Raw genomic sequence first — 20917 nt, forward strand, 5'->3', positions numbered from 1 at the left:
CTGATACAGCTGGGGCGGTCAGCGCTGCCCGCAAAAATCTTGCGCGGCGCACATGGAGAAACAGCAGCCTAGAAGACCTGCTCGCCGTTCTTCTTGGGCCGCGTGAGGCCGGCGCCAAACTTGATCGTGTCGATAATGTACCGGCTCCCGACGAGGAGGTTGGGCCACATGAGCGTGATGGGGATCGCGGCGAGCGCGCCGGCGAGCTTGAGGAGCGCGCGGGGGAGCGGCGCAAAGCTGCCGTACCAGCCCCGCCAGTCGCTCACGAGGTCGCGGCCGAGCTCGGTGCCGGTGGCGTAGAGGTACGTCGCGTAGTAGATGGCCGCGAAGAGCACGGCCTGGTACGCTGCGATCCAGAGGAGCGTGGTGCGCGAGGTTGCCATGGTGGTTGTGATGGACGAGAGGTCGGGCCGGCGGGTTGTCGAGATGTTGAATGGGTGGCGGCCGGCCGACGGCAACGGCAACGAGATTGTTTATTCAGGTGGGGTTGTTGCGACGATAGGCGCGGTGAGCTCCATTTTGCGTTATCTCGGGTTTCGGCGAGTGCCTCTGGCACGTGCAGCCTGCTCGAGCTGCGAGCATGCACGAGGCCGACCGAGAGTGAGCGAGGCTGCATGCAGCATGCATTTACGTCGCAGCATGCATCTGCACGTCGCGTGACCCAGCGAGCTAAGACAATGCTCAGACTCAATGGGAGCATGTGACCCCTGCCCACCGTCCAGTGGTGATCTCGGTGCGACAGTTGGTGACAGCCACGAACGCCAGACGTTGAACCGAGACATCGGCAGAGGCAGTAGACGACGCCGGCGCCCGTGGCCCTCGGCGCGCCCATGCACCGAGGCGGGGGGACACTCGAACCCAAGTCAGTCCGAGCGGCGCTACCGGCCCACGGGTCTCACCCATGACCCGGTTGACGCGGCCTCGCTCATCGGGAGCGCCAGTGCTCGGTGGTGCCATAGCACCCCACCTCGATCGCGAGGCCTAGTCTGCCCCGACCGACGCGTGCTGACGCGTGCAGGTGCAGCGCTACGCACCACCGCGATCGCGCCGCTGCCGCCGCATAGAGTTGGCACTTATCGCCACTTGCGCCTACGCCTCCTAGCTGCTCGCAGTAATACAACGCTCCAGCCATTTGGCGGGAAGCGAACAGACATACACAAGAGTACATAGCCGCGGTGTGGCCACTGGGCGGTGGATGACTCGCGCGGCCCATGGTTGAGCCTACGATATTGACCGAGCGAGCTCGCCGAGGGGAGGGCCGTGGGCATTAAGGTGGCGCGAGTGACTGACTTGACATGTGGAGCTGAATGGTGACAAGGCAAGTCACATCAGACGCGATCGCGCCTGGCCCGCTCGAGGCCCAGAGCAAAGGCCAAGGCGAATATGCATGAGGTATAGTGTCGACGCGTCTGCCCACCGCCCGTCCTCAACCCGGCCAAAACCATGCCCGGCCATGGTCGCCGGCGAGAAAACGCTGGCCTGGCTGGGCCCAATGCCCGAGTAGCCACCACCCGGCGGCCTACCTGGCCGCGAAGTCGGACATGCACATGGGCTGGGAGCGGGCTCAGTGGGCGTGTGGGCAGGTGCGTGCACGTCGCATCGGCGCGTACGGCGGCGCTCCTCGGCATGATTGCGCTCGGTAAGAGCGTAATGTTGCACCATGTTCGACCGAGATTCAGCGAGCGGCCGCCGGGAGCGTGCTCATATCAACCCGCAGCATATAGATAGGCCGCGCGATATCACTCGCCCAAGCCCCCGCCACCACCATCATGCTCTCCATCCTCACCCAGACGCAGAACCCGTTCGCGACCTTCACGATCGACGCGTACGCGCACGGCTACCCCCACCCGGCTGGCCGCGCCAACGAGCCCGTCGTGGTCGCGCTCGACGCGTTCGACCCCACCGGGACGGCGTACCTCCGCGCCCTGTTCCCCCGCCTGCGGCCGGCAGCGAGCCTGCCCGACGCCGAGGGGCTGCTGGTGCTCTCGTCGCCCGTGACCGCGCACGACATGGCCCAGGCGCCAAAGCTGCGCTGGATCGTCGCGCACACCACGGAGAATGTCGACCTGGCCGCGGCGGCCGCGGCGGGTATCGCCGTGCGCTGCGTCACTGGCTCCAACGTGCGTCGGGCATTGAGCGCGCGACATGCTGACATCTAGGCCGGGCTCGTCGCCGAAGTCGCGCTGGGGCTGGTCTGCGCCGCGGCCGGCACGCTGCTCGAGCTCATCGACCGGCAGCTCCGGCCCGGCGAGTTCGGGGGCAAGCGCACGAGCGGCGCCGCGACCGAGCTGCTCACCGACAAGGTGTTTGGCGTCGTCGGCGGCGGCGCGAGCGGCTTCCTCGCGGCTAGGAAATTGTACGTCCGCCGCGGCCCCGCGGGATGTATCTAACCTAGACGCAGCTACGACACGTTCGGCGCCACGGTCCTAGTCTACGACCCCGACTTTCCCGAGGACGACTTCCGCTGGGCCTGCCTCCCGCACGAGCGCGCCGAGCTGCGCGACGTGCTCTCGCGGGCCGACGTGCTGAGCGTGCACATAGCTCTGTCGGCCGAGACGCGGGGGCTTATCGGCGCCGACGAGCTCGCGTGCATGCAGCCCACGGCGATACTGGCCAGCACGACGCGGCACGTGGTGGACGAGGACGCGCTGCGCGCAGCCCTCTCGTCGGGGACGATAGCCTGCGCCGCGCTGGACACCGGCCTGCCCCTCACCCCTGGGGAGCGGGCAGGCTGGAGCAGCCTCGACAACGCCGTCGTCACGCCCCGCGACGGCGCGAGGGGCAAGGTGCAGACGGCGACGGCTGTGGCCATGGCCGACTGCATGCGCGAGCTCATTGACGGCGGGCGCGCGCGCGACTGGGCCGTGTAGCCGCGCAGGCCAGGCATATAGACTGTAGTATACTGTTGTATTCATTGCATGTTGCGTCGAGCGCCAATGCGTGCGCCAAGAGCCCCAAGGTCAGTCGCGTCGGAACCAAACACCCCGGGGATGGGCGGGCCAAGCCAGGAGCGGCAGGTGGCCGCCAGGTGGCCGTGAGATCTTGGCCAAGCTCAAGCATGTAGTCGCCGGTCTTTCCGGCCCTCCTGTGCCCGCACAGAACTAGTGAGACCGAGCAGAAGAGAACAGCGAGGCATCACGTGTGCCGCCGGGGTCAACCGTGCGGGTGTGGCGCGTGCGGCCTTGCCTCGCCTTGCCTCGCTTGTCGAGTGCTCTCGAGGCGAGGTGCTCGGGGTCAGGTGGACACTGTGCGTCGGTCGGCCAGCTCCGCCTGTCGCCTGCCAGGCGGTTATCTCACGCCGCGTCCAGTGCGGCGGTGCTCGCTTCGCCGACTTTGTGTCGACGTTGTCGGCGCTGCTCGGCGCTCGAGGTTATCCCGCGCCGCGCGCCGAGCGGTCAGCAGTCGCGTCGGCGCCCGGCCCTGCACTAGCCACGACGCGCTTGCTCGCTCGCTCGCTCGCTCGCTCGCGCCGTCCTAAAATCACACGCGAAGCGTATTAGCATTAGCAGTAGGGCGGCCCAATTGCCCCCTAATCGGGCTTACACAACGGCCGTGCTGGGTGGAACCGGCGTGGACGGCCCAGCTTGGAGGTCATGGACGCGGCGCCCGGGTCCCGTGGAGCTCTGCAGGTGGCAGCTGGAGCAGGCAGGAGCCCGACGGGGCCCTCGTCGTCGCCGCCGCCGCCACCGGCGCCGCCTACGCGTGCCCCGACGGCCGAGCAATCTCTTGGCTGCTCGAGCATCTTCTTGTGCATGCTTGCTCATGTCGGCGCCTGACTTGTCGGGTACCTTTTTTTCTTGTCTCGTGGCTGCGGTGGCTGCGTCCGCGCTCCGACGCCTCTGGCCCCGCGCAACCCCGGAAACCCCGCAAGCCCGGTGATTCCGGGGCCGTTGCGTGGCTTGCGAATGCCAATCGCTGCCAAGAGGGATAGATGTCAGTCGACGTACGACCACGACGACAGCGTCGCTACAATCTAGGATTCATAGACGAGAGCGTCAAAGCACAGAGATACCAAAAAACAGAAGGGGAGAGGGAGAGAGAGGGGGCAGGGGGCGGGGCGGCGCGTCGGCCGTGGTTCAACCACGGGCCTTCGGTTCGCCTCGCTGGCTGAGCTCTTTTTCACAAGCGGCGTGGCTAGGCCGCGATACGATGCACACTGTGACCTCGTCAGCACTGCGCACTGCGCACTGCGCTTCCGCTCGCTCGCATGCACCACTCACACGTGAGGCAACATGACATGAGAGTGGGCAGGCGGGATCCGCCTCTCGGTCGGTTTTCACCGAGGTAGGCGAGCTGCGGCAGCCAGAGGGCTTGGCCTTACGCCACCCCCGGCCGTCCCGACGGCGTGGATGCAGGTGGTGGTACAGTACAATGGTGGTGGTGGCGGGGGCCGGGGGGGGGGCCGCGGAGCGCCGCGCCCCGCCCCGCAGCTGCAGTCGACCGGGCCGTGCGCCGTGCGCCGTCATCTCCTCTCCGCGAGCTCGTTGGTGCGGCCCGCGACGAGGCCGCCGAGATCAGGCGAGAGGAGGACGTAGCCGCCCTCGGTGCTGATGTGCTCCTCGGGGTCGAGGCCGTGGTCTCGGGCCAGGGCGCGGAAGAGGGCGACGCTGCGGCTGAGCGACTCGATGCCGCCCGCCGCGGCCGTGAGCGCGCGCGCCTCGTCGGGCGTGACTGGCGCCGCTGAGGAGGGCGGGGACGGCGAGAGCGAGCGCGGCGTCGGGTAGTTGGGCGAGCTGGCCGGCGAGGGGGTCGCGCAGATCATGCTGGGGACAGGTGTGATGGGGAGAGGGGGGAGAGAAGCAGTGGCCACTTGGGTAAGTGGGTGGTGGTGACGGTGGTGGAGTTGGTGGCTTCGGCGGGGTTGTTGTTGTCGCCGGCGAATGGGTCGGTGCGTCGCGGTCGAAGTGGTCGAGGTGCGAGGGGGAGCAAGAGACGAGGTTATCGACAATGCCAATGTCGCCTAGATGCGAGACGAGCAGAGAGCAGAGAGGGGGGCAGAGAGCAAGAGAGAAAAGAGATAGTCACGAGACGCAAGGTTTAGTCGTAAAGTGGGTTTGTGGGTGTCGAATGTGATGTGCCAATGCCGTAGTCGTTGGGCCTTGCCCTCTCTCGACTCTTGGCACCACACCGCGGCGACCACAACCACGCCGGCGCATGCATGCACCGACCACCGCGCAACACGTCACCAGGGCAGTCGGCCCGCCCAGACTCGACGCCGCCCGCCCGCTGCGCCGGTCCCACTCCCGCGGCCGCGTGGCGGGCCGAATGATGAATGAATGAGCACGCGGGCCTGAAACGGCGCACTGCGTGCGTGTTCTTGCTGCGGTCGACGGGCCGACCTGGGCGAGCCAATGTGCCTGGCTGTCACTCGATGCACCGTGCGGCGGGATCTCGCCGCCTGCCGACTGCGTGTCGTGCACCTCCTCGCAATCGCACCCACTCATCCCTCCCCTCCCCACCCCACACCCCCCTATCGCCGGCGCTTGTTACGCCGAGGGTGGAGCCGGCGAGTAGAGCTCACCAATCTCGGTCGATGGATTCGTCGAGCCTGTCGGCGGTGTGGAGCGGACTTGCCACGCACGCCGAACCACGACTCGCTAATCGCCGCCAGGTTCGACTGCGTCGTTGCGTACGTTGAAGTGCCTAGTGTCAAGGTGTCACCTCGGCGACCACATGTGGGCGACGTCTGTCTGCTGCGCGCTGCGCCTGCACGCCTCCCAACCCCTCGCCACGCCTGTTGACTTCCGCTGCATGCCTTTACATGTACACTGCTGCCTGCCCTGCTGCCTACACCTGCACCCGCTGCCTACACCTGCACCTCCTTGAGCCCGTCCTTGACGGTGAACGCGGCCCCCGTCTTCGCCTTGACCTCGTCGAGCGTCGCGCCGGGCTGCAGCTCGGCGAGCACGAGCTTGCCCGCCTTGCGGTCGACCTCGAACACGGCCAGCTCGGTGATGATGAGGCTGACGCACCGCGCGCCCGTGAGCGGCAGCGAGCACTGCTCGACAATCTTGGGCTTGCCGTGCTTGTCTGTGTGGTCGGTGACCACAATGATCTTGGTCTGGTCGGGTGATGACACGAGGTCCATTGCGCCGCCCATGCCTGGGGCTGTCAGTTCCTCTTCTCCATCGCGGCCCGCCCCACTCACCCTTGACGAGCTTGCCCGGGATGATCCAGTTGGCGAGGTCGCCCGCGGCCGACACCTCCATCGCGCCGAGCACCGACACGTCGACATGTCCACCGCGGATCATGGCAAACGACTCTGACGAGTCGAACACGCTCGCGCCGGGAACCATGGTCACCGTCTCCTTGCCGGCGTTGATGACGTCGGCGTCGACCTGCTCCTTTGTCGGCAGCGGGCCCATGCCCAGCAGGCCGTTCTCGCTCTGCAGCCAGATCTGGCGGCCCTCGGGCACAAAGTTGGGGATGAGCGTGGGCATGCCGATGCCGAGGTTGACATAGTAGCCGTCGCCGAGCTCCTGGGCCGCGCGCTGGCATGGTCAGCGACACGTCGGTGGCAGATGGCCTCGCGATCGCTCGGCCCCACACCTACCTTGACAATGTTCTCGCGGCGCGCCTTGGACTCGCCCTTGCCCAGCGCCGCGTCGTCGGCACCCGGCTCCGGCGCGGTCGTCACAAACTCGATCTCCTTTGGCGTCGTCGACTTGACCACGCGGCTGACGTAGATGCCGGGGAGGTGGACCTCCATGGGGTCGAGCGCGCCGATCGGGACAATCTCCTCAGCCTGGCCGTCAGCCCCGCCGCAACCCCCTCACCCACCTCGACGATCGTCACCCGCGCGCTCTTGGCCATGGCCGTGCTAAAGTTGTTGGCAGTGTACCGGAACACGACGTTGCCCGCCTCGTCGGCCTTCCACGCGCGGATGAACGCGACGTCGCCCTTGATCGCCTCCTCGAGCACGTACTCGCGCCCGTCAAACGTGCGCGTCTCGCGCTTGGGCGGGAAGAGCTGCGGCTTGCCGTCGGCGTCGTTCCTCAGCGGCACGCTCGCAAACTGCACCGGCGTTCCGACACCAGTGGGCGTGTAGAACGCCGGCACGCCGGCGCCGGCCGCACGCAGGCGCTCGGCGAGCGTGCCCTGCGGCGTGAGCTCGAGGTCGATCTGGCCCGTCAGGTACATTGTCTCGAGGAGCTTGTTGCTGCGGGTCAGCCCAGCTCGGCACTACTACCCACTTGCCGATGAAGCTCGAGATCATCTTGCTCAGCTGCCCCGTCTCGAGGAGGACGGCCAGGCCGCGCGCGCTGCCCTTGACGAGCGCGCCGGCATTGTTGCTGACGCCCGTGATGCCCTTCACGGCGTCCTTCCTCGCGGCCAGCGCCTCGATCAGCGTCGTCGGCACGCCGCACAGCCCAAACCCTCCAGAGAGGAGTGTGTCGTTCGACTTGACGACGTCGACGGCCGCAGCGGCAGAGGGGAAGACCTTGGACTTGGCGCACGCCGCAGAGGTCGCAAACCCGCGCGCGGCGAGCACTCGTGTCCGTAAGAGCTGGAGCATTGTGGTTGTTGCGAACGACAAGTCGCGGGTGTGAGGCTCGCGGGGCTTAAGTAGCCGGCGTGGCGGAAGTGCAGCGGCGACGTCAAGATCCGCCCAGTCGAGCCGGTAAGCCCGAACGCCGCACGCGCGGATAAGCAGCGCGAGTGAGTGGGCGGGCAAGCGGGGCCCATACTCGACAACTGCAGCATATCCGCCCGATGCATACCTCGCCTCGAGTCCGTCTCGCGCTTGCTAAGCAAGCATGCGGCCGAGGGCGTAGACGGTGCTGCCGAGCCCAGAAACCGAGCCTCGCTCATCTCGGTTGGCCCGCCGAGCGCGGGTAAACCACTGATGGGCAGGCGATAATGTGCGGCCCCGCGGTCCCGCATGCGTCGTCAGGCCTTGGCACTGGGCGAGCGGCGCGGGCGGGTGTCGGCGCGCTGGAGGGGGGCGATAGCGATGATAGCGGGCGTGCTTGCGAGCGCGACTCTCGGCGTGGGTGAGGCCCCGCTGCGCGCAGCACGCCGAAGCGCCCAGTCTACCCCGCAGCCCCGCCCTGAGCAGACAGACACCGCACCACCGACCGACCGACGCCGGTTCCGCGCGCCTGGCAAGCCGAGGAACGCGAGGCGGGCGTCGCTATCGGGGGTCGGGGGTGTGTCGGACGCGCCTCGGCCGCGAGCTCGCCCGCTGTGGCCAAGACTTGACTCTGGCCAAGAGTGGACTCGGGCGAGCATGCGACTCGAGGATCTGCTTTCGCACGCGACTGACTTTGGCGCTTGTGTGTGGCGGCCCGCTGGGCGTGTGCAAGTGTACCAGGCTACAGCAGTTCCCCCTTTTCTCGACGGCCGTCTGAGGTAGGTGCCCACTGGAGAGGGCCAGCGCCGAGATCCGAGCCGGGGGCGTGTGGCGGTCGCGCGGTCGGCGGACGTGCGTCCGAGCGGTGCGCTTGTCAGACCACAGCCCAAGATGTCGCTTGTGGTGCCGAGACTGAGTGCGAGCGGCGTTCGAGTGGGCCGTGCGAATGCCGCTTGATGCTGAGTGTGCAAACTTGGGACGTGGTACACAGATTTCCTCACTGGCGAGTGAAGGCCTGTATCGGCCCGGAAGGAGTGCCGACTCGCTCGACGCGTGCCACTGGGCTCGACTTGCGCAAAACTCGCATAGTATACAGACACCACTCTATGCTACAAGCCACATCTACGCCTCTGCCCCGCGCCACCGCTCGCCCTTGCGCCGCCGCTCGTCCGCCGACTCGGGCGACGGCGAGCGGGGGGAGCGCGGGGAGCGCGCCGGCGAGCCCCCCCTCGCCGAGTGCGGCGAGCGTGGTGACCGCGCCGGCGATACACCCTGCGCCCGCGGCGACCTCGCGCTCGGCCCGGACCGCGAGCTAGCCCAGCTCCCGTGCCGGCTGTGGCTGGGCGGCGCGAGCCCGCCACTGCTCCCCTCTCCCAGCGGATACCGCGGCTCAAACTTCTTCCACTTGTCCTGCAGCGCGTCGTACATTGCGTTCAGCTCTGCGACCATGCGCTCGTGCTCGATGACCTCGATGTCGCGCGCGAGCGCGACGTTCGCGTCGTGCTCCTTGCGCTGGAGGGCGCGGTCGCTCTCCATCATGTCGCGGTATGCGCGTGTCGCGAGGCTGCGGATCGTCGCAAGCCGCTCCTCGTGCTGCCGGTGCTGGACCTCGTTAAACGCGCCCAGGATGACCTGGAACCGCTCGTCCGTGTGCCCTGCCTCGCCGTCGGGCGCACCCGTATCCGGCGTGTGCGCGTGCGTCTCCTTCTCCGTCTTGTACCTGAACAATCCCGAGACGTGCGTCCTTGCGAGCCGCGCCTTGAACCGCAGCTCCTCGACCTGCAGCCGCGCGGCCAGCTTGATCTCGTACATTTGCTGTGCGGCCGCGCGCCCCGCCTCGACCTCGCACCGCAGCACGTGCTCCTCGGTCACGGCGACGTCCTCGAGCGCCTGGACGTGCCGCTGCTCCTCCTTGGCCAGCGCGGCCCGCCGCTTCGCGTCGATGAGGTACTTGATTTGCGTGAGCGTGTGCCGCGCCTCGGCTGATCCGGGCGACTTGGCCAGCGTCTCCTGCAGCGCGCGCACGGTGGGGTCTCGAGGGTCCGGGTGGAGCGGGAGGTACTCCTCCATGTCTTCGGGCCGTAGCCTCGGGACGGCCTTGGGCGAGATGGCGGATGATCGGCGCGAGCTCGACGCGCTCGACTTGTGCGACGCGTTCGACGACCGCCGACGCTTGGGTGACGGTGCTGGCGGGTGCAGTGTTGACGAGGTGGATGGCGACGCCGGCCAGTCCTCGGGCACCGCCGTCTGCGGCGAGTGTACCCGTGCCCGCGGGTAGGATGAGGACGCGGCCGTCGTTGTCGGTGCTGCCGGTGCTGCTGGTTTAGTCGCTGCCACATCGGCGCAACCCACCTCGCTGGGGCCGGTTGAGGAGGTTATCGAGGCTCATGCTTCCAACAAACGGGGAGCTGGGAGACATGGTAAGAGTGCAAGTGGCCATGTCGTGCTGTTCAGGTGGGACAGTGTGCGAAGGGCGCCAGGTGGCAGTGTGCAGTGTGCAAAGCAAGTGAGTGCAGCTGGTGCTGTGCGATGAGATGGCTGCCAAGGGCGATCTGATCTCGACCTCGTCCCTCGCTGCTTCTTTATTACTCGCCGCATCCGCAGCGAGCGAGCAACCCGCGCCGTGCTCAAAGATCGTGCCCGCACCGGAATGGCAGACGCATCGGGGCATAAACGAGGCACAGCCTCGTTGCCATGGCTGAAGTAGGCTCTGGTGAGCGGGAGGGTAGGGTCGTGCCACGCCCGGCACGCGCGCGGCGACACGGCGCGGTCGTGAGGGACAGGACACGGCGAGTGAGTGAGGCGAGCGAGCCTGGCGCAGGCCCTTCATCCTCCTCCCTTGCGCGAATTTATGCCTACCCCATTCACCCATGACGCGGCGAGTACACAGTACCGATCCGCAGCAGACCGCCGCCTCTCGGCACCTCGAGCCTGGCCTGGATCGGCCCCCTCACTGCCACAAGGGTCCACAGATGCGCCCACGAGGTGTAGACTTGGCGGCTGCACTTGGCGCGTGGAGGGCGACGGCGAGGCGAGAGTTTGGGTGTGTCTCTCGGTGCCGGCGCAGGCAGATTCGGGGGTGGAGGGAGCCCAACGCTGCCGCCAGGCCGTCCCCCGGGCCCGATCTCGCTCCCTCCTCGCGCCTCGCGCCTCGGGCACGTCGGCTCGCAGCCGAGGGGCGGCATGGCGGCATGGCGGCAGCTGACAGTAGATTGCACCGCATCGCTCGGCGCCGCCCATTCGACCAGCCTCATCGTGCCACCGCTCGCTGGCTGTCGGCCGGGGGGCCGCTTTCGGCTCGGCAGTGGCGGACATTGGAGACGTGCGCCGCGCACGTAGACGCAAGTACACGCCGCGCGCTCGGTTTCCTGACGCAAACGCGTCGCGTCGAGTTGCTGGATGGGTGACGCCCGTGAGATAAAGCCTTGAAAATTGCGGTGCGCCGTAATCTCAAGGGACGAAGATAGCGGTGCAGCATTCCGCGGTGGGGTGACTTGCCGCCGCACAAACGCCTGGCGACGACGCGGAGCTCGTCTCCGTCTCCGTCTCCGTGCCCGTTTGGATGCCGAGGTGCTGCACGGCGCGGGATAGGCGCGGGATAGCGGCGGGTGAGAGGGAATGGGCGCGTATCGGTGTCTGCGATGAGGTTGGGCACGTCGAACAGGCAAGAAAATCAGGCTGCGTCGCAGGTATGACGCAGATGGGCGGTGCCTGATCTGTCGCGTCCACCAGACGGCCACGACTCGGCGCTCAGAAAATAACGCACCCGCTTACACGTTGGAGCAGCGCAGGGTGCAGGGCTTTGAGTCACTTAGCAGCCCACCTTGTGTATCATACATCGCGTACGCGCGCGGCCGAGGCAGTGTCGTTCATCCGATGTGACAACGAGCAGCTCCGAATGTGCTGCGGGCAACTTTGTTGTCGTTGGCGTGGTGGAGGTGGGGACCCCAAATGTTGACGCCGCGACCGTGAAGGCATCGGCTCCAGCCTTGCAGTCGAGGAGCTTGACTCTCCACCTCGTTGCATCGAATAATATCCACCAGGACGTAGTCGTTACTGGTTGTCAACAAAGCCCTCGCTCTTCGGCCCCAAGTCTTCCTCTGCTCAGCGCCTACAACTCCTCCTCCTCCACCTTCTCGTCGTCATCGTCGTCGTCCTCCGTGCCCTCTTCATCCATGATTTCGTCGTCCTCCTTCTCCTCGAAGTCCTTGGCGGTGGCGGCCAGGAACGCCTTGAACGCGATGATGAACGCGTCCCAGCTAATGTCGACACGGCCGCGAGGGCTGCAAACGGCTTCAGTCCTAGCCCGCACCTTGGGATCGAGGAGGCTGCGCAGGAAGATGGACACCTTGATATTGTCGGTGGCGTGCGCCTGCCTGGCGAGTTGCTCGAACTTGCTGAAGTGTATCTTCAGGTCCTCGAACGGACGGCCAATCTCCAGGCGCAGGGCCTGGAGGCGGCGGAGGGCGTCGACGCGAGCGAAAATGGAGGACTCGCCGTAGAGAGCCGGCCCGACCGCCACGTAGATGTCGCGCGCCGACCAGAGCTTCGTGTGTTCGACCTTGCTGAGGAGGACCGGGTCGACAGTGGTGAGAAGGGCAGAACGAGCGAGGCGCTCCTTCTCAGCCCAATCCCACCAAAGCTGGCGCTCCAGGTCGAGCGGGCCGAGCTGGTCCATCCCGAATGAGGCAGCAATCTGTTCTCCCTCCGGCTGTTCCTCGCCACACTTCTCGCCCGCGGGCTGGTAGAAGGTGATGTGGTGCTTGTATTCGGTTTCGCGGTAGGGCTCGAGGGTGAAGAAATGACGGTCCGCCTTGTGCGGGAAGAGACAGGCGATGAGGCCGATGTTCCAAGCCTCCCAGTCGTCGAGGGACTTGAGACTGCGGACGGTGCGGCCGGCGCAGGTCACGAAAGTCGGAAAGCCCATGATGTGGTAGGGGAGGAAGACAGACCGTGTGGATGTTGACAGAGGGTGCCGCCCGCTTGACGATGGCAGTGCTCCAGTGGTGGGGACTGGGGGAGAGTAGAGCACGGGCGAGGGGGAGAGTGGAACGGATACCCCCTTGAGGCGTGGTTGCTTGCGGAGGTGGCTGAGACGAGCAGACGAGCGACTTGCTCGCCGGTTTCCAACGAGGCTGTAGACTGGTCAGTGTGTAGGTACATTGGGACTTCTGTTTCTGGACTTACCGTCTGCTGAGACAACAAGGATGAGTGGAAGGTGGAAGGCAGAGGAGGAAAGACGAGACAGAGTGAAAGTGATGGGATGAGAGGGCGAGAGGGATAATGAACCAGCGGCGCGAGTGTCGAGCGGCGCGCGTGTTGGGTGACTGGACCAGCTCGACCCGCCCGCGCCCTCCAGTCGCCCGCCGATCACTCTTTGCGTCGACGCCGCCACCTGTCCACGACCACAACTCTTCCTCATCCACTCTTCCACCCTCTCAGTCTCAGAAAGCAACACAGTCTCAACGTGTCCAATTGACAACTCTTAAAGCCCTTGGTGTAAATCTCTTGCTACACCCCATAAGTATGCACAGACAGGCATCCGTAACTGACAGGTACAGCCGGACACCAAGACTCTCCCCAGCTCGAGGGTCTCTCTCATTCCATCCCGAGCCCGCGTCGCGGCGCCGCCCCGTCCACTACCGACCTCCTCGAGGCAACTTTTCCATCACACCCCACCTTCTATCTCACTACATACCGACCTGCTACCTGCGGTCCGATCGCACCTCGACTGAGCACCGGCACACCCCACCCTCTACAGTCACCCTCTACAGTCACCCTTCGACCTAGCCAGCCTGCCTTCTTTCCAGCGCCGTCGTCGTCTTCCTCCGCACCCGCGTCTTCCTCGAGCTCTCGGCCTCCAAAATGCCATCCACTTCGCGTTCCAGTGGCTCTCGCTACACTATCTGCATGGGTAACAAGGTCCGCAAGCTCCGCAAAGCCGACGACTGGGACGAGTGGTGGCGCGGTGTCCAGGCATGCCTTCTCCCCAAGGGAGCGCAAGACCACGTCTTTAGGGACGAGCCGTTCCGCCGGACGGACGAGGAGCACCACATCACTATTTATCGCCCGGCGCACCAGATTGCTGGAACTCTCTATCCTTATGGCAAACAGATTGACCCTTCACTTGGTATCGGCCGCCTCACCCTCATCGAACAGATGCGCTATGACCCATGGCTCACGAACGAGCGACTGGCCCGTTCGGTCCTCCTCATTACGGTCGATTGCCGCCTCATCAAGCAGGTGGAGGAGCTTTGGTGTGCTAAGGACATGTACAACGCTCTTGGGGCGATCCTGTTCGCCGACGAGGACGAGGACGACGACGACGATAACGCATTCAAACAGGACGACCTCTACCGCCAGCTCCGTTACCTTCTCCTTGACGACGACGCTTCGCCCGACGACATGGATGGCCACATGGGCGAGTTTGTTGCGATAATGAAGTCACTGCGCAAGTATTGCAAGCCCGTTTCAAGCAAGTCGGCGGTGTGTATCTTTCTCAACAGCCTTCAAGGTGATACCGAGCAGAGCGTCAAAGCGGCATACATCGCCAAGTGTCCTGACAAGAACAAGTGGATGATCCTCAAGGACGTGTTCAAGGCCTACGTTGGATCTCTGCGCCACGAGGGCGACAATCACACGGCTGGACAGCACGTCAAGATCGAGGTGGACGACGTGCCCCGCCAGTAGGGCCGCCAGCTCGAAGAGTGGGAGGATGAGTCGGCCAAGATTGAAACCTCCGCGTGCGGAAACCGAGGACCATGGACATTGTGTCGTGTACGTACAGATGTAGATAGATACCATTGACGCAGACCAAACATGATGTCGTCTGTCGCCAGGGCCGCGACCCAGCACACAACCGCGCGCACACCAAAAGCGAGCCACCTCTCGGCTCTCCCCCAGCGCCCCAACCAAAAAAATCGTGCTCGCACGCTGAGTCGAACAGCGGTCGGGTCGGAAGCAGTGTAGATCACACCCAGTGAACCACAACGACCAGTGATAACCACCTACACTATACGAGCTGCTCTACATTGTAAGGGAGTCGAACCCCTGCCGCGTCGAATGTTGCTTTTGGCAACGACGCATGATACCGTTTCACCAACAATGTGAAGAGTAATGCTGACAAGAGTGGGATTCGAACCCACGCCCGAAGACTGCGAATGGAGAGGACTCCTGAACACAGCGCCTTAGACCGCTCGGCCATCTTGCCATCTTGCATTTTTGGGATGCTGATGGGTGGGTCCGGTTGGCTAAGAGCTGGGAGCGTGCCGCCGAGGGGCGAAGAACGCGCCGGCAGGGGAGGATCGGGGCGAGGGGAGGAGGAGACGAAGCAGTCCCAGCTGGTGCGAGGGTCAGGGAGGACGCGGTGCGAACGCCCTCGCCCCTGACGGCGGTGGCGCACACGTGAGGCAGCGCAAGGCATGCAAGGCAGCTGGATATCCCCGCGAGCCTGTATGCATCTGCGTGGCTTATCCGGGCTGTAGGTCAGGCACTGTGGTGGCCAGCATGGGAGTGGTGCAGAGATGTGGGCCGCGTGTGTCTGAATAATGGCAGTTTGATTTCGCCACTTGCCGAGTGCCACATTCATGCGCAGTGATCGGCGCTCGCGACTCAACCCACTCACCTCGGCGACGACGTCAATGGTCCATATCGCACTGGCTTGGCTGCATCGTGTCGGCTCGGTGGCGCCGGATGCCTTGGCTCTGTTTCAAGCAAGGGCCAGCCCCTCCCCCCACTCGCCGCCACTGACGCAGCCCGCCACGTCGCCGTCCGTGCCACCGCGCCACGCGCCACACCGCCTCTCACGCCATGTGTGCATACCACTACGTGTACCAGATATCAGCAGGGATCCTGAGGATGACGGAGCGTCCATCCGGGATCTGGGGGTAGAGCTTGACGACAACGGGGTCGAGGTGGTCAAGCACGATGATGTTGAGGCCCTGTGAGTGCGGGTGATGGTAGTGGGTATGGACAGGGGGGTCTTGATTGTTCAGGTTGGTAGATACATATGGGGGCTGGTTGTGGTGGTGGTGGCCGAAGCCTCGAGGCGCTGACGCTGCCCACTTAGTAGAGGCGAGAGGTGTGGCCGGGGTCCTTCTTGCCCCAGTTGGGCTGGCCAATGTACGAAACGTACTCGGGGTAGTAGCCGGTGTGGGTGCCGGTGTGGGTGTGGGTGGTGGCGCCAGTGTCGATCCTGGTGTTGGTGTTGTAGCCGGTGACGTGAACGTCGGTGGTGGTCTTGTGCTTGTCGGTGTACTCGCCCTTGTACTCGCCCTTGAGCTCGTAACGAACCTCGGGGCGAGGGGTGGGGACGAGAGGAACGGGGCGCTCGTACACGACGGCGGGCTCGAGAAGAAGCTTGGGGCAGCCGTGAAAGTACTGGTGCTTCTCAAGCGTGCCGATGGCGAGGAGGAGCGAGTAGATGTTCTGGACCGAGTTGCGCGTGTTGGAGACGCCGGTGGCGGTAATGACGTGCGAGACCGAGATGTCGTTGCCGCGGCGGTGGAAGATGAGCGAGCGCTCAACGTTGGAGAGGATGACCCAGTTGATGGCGGCGTTCGAGGTGTGGCCGCGGGCGAAGCGGTCCCAGACCTGGGAGTTGTCAGCTGTGCGCCACGTAACGCCGGTGCGAGGGCGTAGCGCTACGCCCCTCGCCCTGCCCCGCCTCACTCACCTGACCAAGGAGGATCTGCGCGTCGTAGTGGAGCGAGTGGTCGACGTGGACGGGAGCGGCGACGACACGGCCGCGGGCAATGTCCCAGACAGCGCCGCCACGGACGGCGTTGAGCACGGCGTCAATCAGGGCGTTGGGGACGACGGTCGCGGGGTGGAAGTCGGCGGCGACGTGGGGCACGCCGCCGACCTTGAGCTCGAGGGCGGCCTGGCCGCCGAGGCGGCAGCGGTCGGGGCTCGAGACGCCCCAGAGGCGGATACCGTCAAGGGTCGAGTTGCGGGGGGCCTGCTCGAGGAGCGCGACGTTGACCGAGCCGAGGACGTGGCCGTAGACAAAGCTCTGGAGCGACGAGTAGCCGTCGAGGCGGTCGACGGCGAGGACCTGGCGCGCGTCGTGGATCTTGGCCGCCGCCGTGCCCTTGACGAAAAACGAGCTGTGCACGCCCTCAGCGAGGTAGCTGAGGAACTGGCGGTGGAGGTGGTCGCGCACGAGGCGCGGGTTGAACGTAAAGGTGAAGGGGGTGCCCTTGGGGTCGACGGGGGCGACGGCCACGAGGGGCTGGTGCGGGGCGAGCGAGTAGACGATGGGGCCGGTCGAGAGCTCGTTGATCTGGGCGAGGGTGACCGACACGTCGTGGTTGTAGACGATGGTCTGGGTGGCCGTGTGGGTTGCGGCGACGGTCGAGGTGGTCGTGTTGACGGCCGTCGACGACGACGACGAGACGTTGACGCCGGCGTACGAGAAGTCGCAGCGGGGGCAGAGGCAGGGCGCCTTGGAGGCCTCGTTGGTGGCGATGATCTGGATGCCCGACATTTTGTTGTGGGGTGGGGGTTGGGAAGGGGAAGAGGGAAAGTTGAGAGAGGAAGAGTGTGGATGAGAGTAGAGACGAGGCGAGGCCAGCAAGATATAGTGCGTCGGGGGTGGGGGGTGGGCGGGAGAGGCCAGCCCGTCGACGACGACGCGGTCCGTGCGCGGTGCGAGCAGAGGCGAGAAGCAGCGCGCGGCACGGTCTCGTGCGCCGCTCTGACGGCGTGGCGCGGTCGCAGCGACGTGATCGGCGTCGAGCGCGGCCTTGCGGCAATCTCTGCCACGCACGGACCGCCACGAGCCGCTGCGGCGGACGCCCCCGACGCCCCTGGGGTATTGCGCCGCGTCGATCCCTCTGCCCCTCGTCATCGTCCCCAGCACGCACCGGGCGTGAGTGAGCGTCGCGCAGGTCGCCTCGCGCACGTCGCCCCGCGCCTCACCCTCGCGACGCCTTGCCCCCTCGTCGCCATCGCAATCGTCCCTGTCGCGATCGACACTGCGCCGCGCGAGCCGCCGTTTCGCCTGGGCACACTCGGCCTGGGCGCTGTGCGCTGCACTCTTTGCACGCGCACACACGGCGCGATCGCGCAATCTTGCACCGCAGCGCTGTTGCCGCACCACTCTGCCACCGCCCCCCTACGCACACACGCATACGCCCCAGCCACGCGGCACCCCGCACACACTCCGACCCGAACCTCATCGGCCAGACTCCCGCCCCGCTCGCTCCGCTCGCTCCTGACGTCCCGTGTCATGCAATTCATTATTGAGGGGCCATGTCGCCCAGATGCTGTGGTTGGCTCTATAGTATTACACTGCTCCGTATGATCGATCGTCGTCTGTCAAGATTGCACCCCGCCACACCAGCCCTTAGAAGCGGCCGAGGGGCTCGGCAACCTTGAACGGCGCGCCAGTCTTGGCCTTGACCTCGTCGAGCTCGACGCCGTCGGCAATCTCCTTGAGGGTCAGGCCGCCGTTCTCACGGTCGACGTCAAAGACGGCAAGGTTGGTGATGATGGTCGACACGACGCGGGCGCCGGTGAGGGGCAGCGAGCACTGCTCAACAACCTTGGGGTTGCCGTGCTTGTCGGTGTGGTCGGTAACGACAATGATCTTGGTCTTCTCGGGGTTGGAGACCAGGTCCATGGCGCCGCCCATGCCCTTGACGAGCTTGCCGGGGATCATAAAGTTGGCGAGGTCGCCGTTGGCCGAGACCTCCATGGCGCCGAGAATCGACACATCGACGTGGCCGCCACGGATCATGGTGAACGACTCGGCCGAGTCGAAGGTCGAGGCGCCGGGGACGAGGGTGACCGTCTCCTTGCCGGCGTTGATGACGTCGGCGTCGAGCTCGTCCTTGGTGGGGTAGCGGCCCATGCCGAGGATACCGTTCTCGGACTGGAGCCAGATGTTGGTGCCGGGGGCGAGGAAGTTGGCCGCGAGCACCGGGATACCGACGCCGAGGTTGGCGTAGTAGCCGTCCTTGAGCTCCTTGGCTGCGCGCTTGGCAATCTTCTCACGCTTGAGCTGAGCGACCGACTTGGGGGCCGACTCGTCCGCCGCAGCGTCGGCGGCGTCCTCGGCCTCCTCGGTGAGCGTGACGAGCTCAATCTTCTTCTCGACCGTCGACTTGACGATGCGGTCGATGTAGATGCCGGGGAGGTCAATGTCCATGGGGTGGATCTCGCCAATCTCGACCAGGTTCTCGGCCTCGACAATGGCGACCTTGGCGGCACGGGCGACGAGACCGGCGAACGCGGCCGTCGTGTAGCGGAACACGCAGTTGCCGGCCTTGTCGACCTTCCAGGCGCGGAGGAGGGCGACGTCGCCAGTGATGGCAGGCTCGAAGATGTAGCGCTTGCCGTCAAACTCGCGGGCCTCCTTCTTGTTGCCCTCGACGAGGACCGTCTGCTTGCCGTCGGCGTCCTTCTTGGACCAGAGCTGGGGGATGCCGCCAGTCTCGACGTCGGTCCCGGCGCCGGTACGCGTGTAGAAGCCGGGCATGCCGGCGCCAGCGGCGCGGAGGCGCTCGGCGATGGTGCCCTGGGGGTTGAGCTCGAGCGCGACGTTGCCCGAGAGGTAGGCGTCCTGGAGGGCCTTGTTGGTGCCGACGTAGGAGAGGATCATCTTTGAGATCTGCTTGGAGGTGATGAGGGGGGCTGGGGGCGAGCGTCAGCGAGCCGTCGCTAGCCTCCTCGCGTTACTCACAGAGGCCACCGGCGCCGACGTTGCCGGCGTTGTTGGACACGACCGTCAGGTCCTGAATGTCGGGGCGGTCGACAAGCGCAGTGATCAGCGTCTCGGCGGTACCGCACAGGCCGAAGCCGGCGGAGAGGACGAGCGAGCCGCTCTTGATGTCCTTGACGGCCTCATCGGCAGAAGCGTACAGCTTGCCGCCCGTCTCCTTGACCTGGGCGGGCGTGCCGACGTTCTCGACGCGACCCGGGATCGAGTCGAGGGCCGAGAAGCCTGCGGGCACGGCGTGTGTGCGCGCCGAGGCCGAGAAGGAGCGCGCAGCGAGCACGCGGCACGCCGAGACGCGGGGGAGCGCGCGGAGCGCGGGGGCGCGGAGGGTGCGGAGGGCGAGCATGGAGAGGGAGGTGAGTATGGGGGGCGGCTTGGCGCTGCTACGTTGTATTTAAAGTGGCTCTGCCTTGTGCTGCGGCCGAGTGAGTGGTGAGTGAGTGAGAGGTAGAGTCGCGGTGAAACCACATTTATGTACCCCGAAGGCCGAATTGTCCCCAAATTGTTCCGCTGTTATCTCACCGCGGCCGGCGCGCCGGCGGCAACGGCGACAACCCCACAGCCCTGACTGCGAGGCGTGCGAGGCTGCGAGGCCACATGACGGCGGGCCTCTCTGACTCTGACCCAGCTGACTCTGACCCGGCCTCGCTGACTCGTGGCTAACGGCAGCAGGCAGCCAGCCAACCAACCCCACGGTGTTAGGCATTCGGCCACGGCCAGCGTGCACGCGCCTCGCTCGTCTCCGACATCTCGAGTCGTCCACAACACCAGCAACACCGCAAGCGCAAGCGCAGCCGTGGCGTTGGACATGCCGCGCGCGCACCGAGGCCGTCGCGTCGAGCATGCACGCCAGCCCACTACCCCGCAGTGGCCCCTCTTCGGCGCGCAATTTGCCCGTCATCACAGACTAGACGCGCAGCCACACGCCGCCATTTCGAATGCGCACGCGTCTTCGAAAACACCATCGCGGCGGCCATTCGCTGCCTGGGACGCCGGCGCGAGGGGCGACGTGATGGCCTGGGAGGCGGAGCATCGGTGGGGCCTTTTGCCCGGGCGAGGGAGGGGGCGGAGCGCACAGCGAGCGAGCGAGCCAGCCTGGGCGTGCCACTCGAGAGTGTAGCCCATGCCTCCGCGGCGCTCCTCCCCCCCGGTGCTAGAGGCGGAGAGGGAGTGGGGGAGGTGGGGGAGTAGTGAGCAGACGGCGGGCAGGTGACAGCGACGAGGTGACGTCTGTGGTGCTGCGTGCACTGCGCGCGCGTCACCATCGGCCCCGGGAGATTGTCCGACCGATAAGCTGCCCACTCTGGCCGGCCTGTGCGCCGCGCGCGGGCGCGTGCGCTGGTGCCCCGCCCCGCGTGCGCGGAGTCCGGTCCGAGGTTGCGGCGTGGCGTGGGGGTCGCTGAGCGGTCGCCGAGCGGGCGGTCAGGAGCGTCGGCGCTGGGCCAGCGTGCTGGTGGCGCGAGGGACGCCTGGGTGGTTGCTCTCGGCGCGACTGTCAGTTCCTCTCCTCGGCCCAGGCTTGCCTTCAGCGACACCCTCTTCCTCTTAGCGCCAGCGAGTCGACTAAACAGACGCTCGACGCGCTCTGCTCCGCACCCAGCGCCTTCCCGACCTCCCCTGGC

General features: G+C 66.0%; 8 protein-coding genes and 3 non-coding genes across 11 annotated transcripts; 1 reads left to right on the top strand and 10 right to left on the bottom strand.

Moving 5' to 3' along the window:
* Nucleotides 1–68: 68 nt before the first annotated feature.
* On the bottom strand, nucleotides 69–383 carry Q8F55_004883 (uncharacterized protein; the record flags this gene model as incomplete). The annotated part of the gene is made up of 1 exon (XM_069353385.1): nucleotides 69–383. The coding sequence occupies one exon, from the start codon at nucleotides 381–383 to the stop codon at nucleotides 69–71; it is 315 nt and encodes a 104-aa protein (XP_069208027.1).
* Nucleotides 384–1769: 1386 nt separating this feature from the next.
* Nucleotides 1770–2870, top strand: serA1 (PFAM D-isomer specific 2-hydroxyacid dehydrogenase catalytic region; the record flags this gene model as incomplete). Its single annotated transcript, XM_069353386.1, has 3 exons — nucleotides 1770–2120; nucleotides 2160–2356; nucleotides 2402–2870. 3 exons carry the CDS (start codon nucleotides 1770–1772, stop codon nucleotides 2868–2870), a joined length of 1017 nt encoding a protein of 338 aa, XP_069208028.1.
* Nucleotides 2871–4462: 1592 nt separating this feature from the next.
* On the bottom strand, nucleotides 4463–4762 carry Q8F55_004885 (uncharacterized protein; the record flags this gene model as incomplete). The annotated part of the gene is made up of 1 exon (XM_069353387.1): nucleotides 4463–4762. One exon carries the CDS (start codon nucleotides 4760–4762, stop codon nucleotides 4463–4465), a length of 300 nt encoding a protein of 99 aa, XP_069208029.1.
* A 1044-nt stretch (nucleotides 4763–5806) lies between these two features.
* On the bottom strand, nucleotides 5807–7516 carry Q8F55_004886 (uncharacterized protein; the record flags this gene model as incomplete). Its single annotated transcript, XM_069353388.1, has 5 exons — nucleotides 5807–6102; nucleotides 6149–6491; nucleotides 6554–6745; nucleotides 6781–7159; nucleotides 7194–7516. The coding sequence occupies 5 exons, from the start codon at nucleotides 7514–7516 to the stop codon at nucleotides 5807–5809; spliced, it is 1533 nt and encodes a 510-aa protein (XP_069208030.1).
* Nucleotides 7517–8695: 1179 nt separating this feature from the next.
* Q8F55_004887 (uncharacterized protein) lies at nucleotides 8696–9992 on the bottom strand (the record flags this gene model as incomplete). Its single annotated transcript, XM_069353389.1, has 2 exons — nucleotides 8696–9888; nucleotides 9926–9992. 2 exons carry the CDS (start codon nucleotides 9990–9992, stop codon nucleotides 8696–8698), a joined length of 1260 nt encoding a protein of 419 aa, XP_069208031.1.
* Nucleotides 9993–11684: 1692 nt separating this feature from the next.
* Q8F55_004888 (uncharacterized protein) lies at nucleotides 11685–12500 on the bottom strand (the record flags this gene model as incomplete). Its single annotated transcript, XM_069353390.1, has 1 exon — nucleotides 11685–12500. One exon carries the CDS (start codon nucleotides 12498–12500, stop codon nucleotides 11685–11687), a length of 816 nt encoding a protein of 271 aa, XP_069208032.1.
* Nucleotides 12501–14496: 1996 nt separating this feature from the next.
* Nucleotides 14497–14595, bottom strand: Q8F55_004889. Its single transcript has one exon. It is a non-coding gene; the product is annotated as a tRNA-His (tRNA).
* A 5-nt stretch (nucleotides 14596–14600) lies between these two features.
* Q8F55_004890 lies at nucleotides 14601–14681 on the bottom strand. The gene has a single exon. It is a non-coding gene; the product is annotated as a tRNA-Gly (tRNA).
* A 12-nt stretch (nucleotides 14682–14693) lies between these two features.
* On the bottom strand, nucleotides 14694–14783 carry Q8F55_004891. Its single transcript has one exon. It is a non-coding gene; the product is annotated as a tRNA-Leu (tRNA).
* An 854-nt stretch (nucleotides 14784–15637) lies between these two features.
* Nucleotides 15638–17060, bottom strand: Q8F55_004892 (uncharacterized protein; the record flags this gene model as incomplete). The annotated part of the gene is made up of 2 exons (XM_069353391.1): nucleotides 15638–16165; nucleotides 16248–17060. The coding sequence occupies 2 exons, from the start codon at nucleotides 17058–17060 to the stop codon at nucleotides 15638–15640; spliced, it is 1341 nt and encodes a 446-aa protein (XP_069208033.1).
* Nucleotides 17061–17921: 861 nt separating this feature from the next.
* Nucleotides 17922–19641, bottom strand: Q8F55_004893 (uncharacterized protein; the record flags this gene model as incomplete). The annotated part of the gene is made up of 2 exons (XM_069353392.1): nucleotides 17922–19210; nucleotides 19260–19641. 2 exons carry the CDS (start codon nucleotides 19639–19641, stop codon nucleotides 17922–17924), a joined length of 1671 nt encoding a protein of 556 aa, XP_069208034.1.
* Nucleotides 19642–20917: the final 1276 nt, after the last annotated feature.

The sequence above is a fragment of the Vanrija albida genome (assembly GCF_041260175.1).
Source record: "Vanrija albida strain AlHP1 chromosome Unknown contig_4, whole genome shotgun sequence".
Classification (NCBI taxonomy): Eukaryota; Fungi; Basidiomycota; class Tremellomycetes; order Trichosporonales; family Trichosporonaceae; genus Vanrija; species Vanrija albida.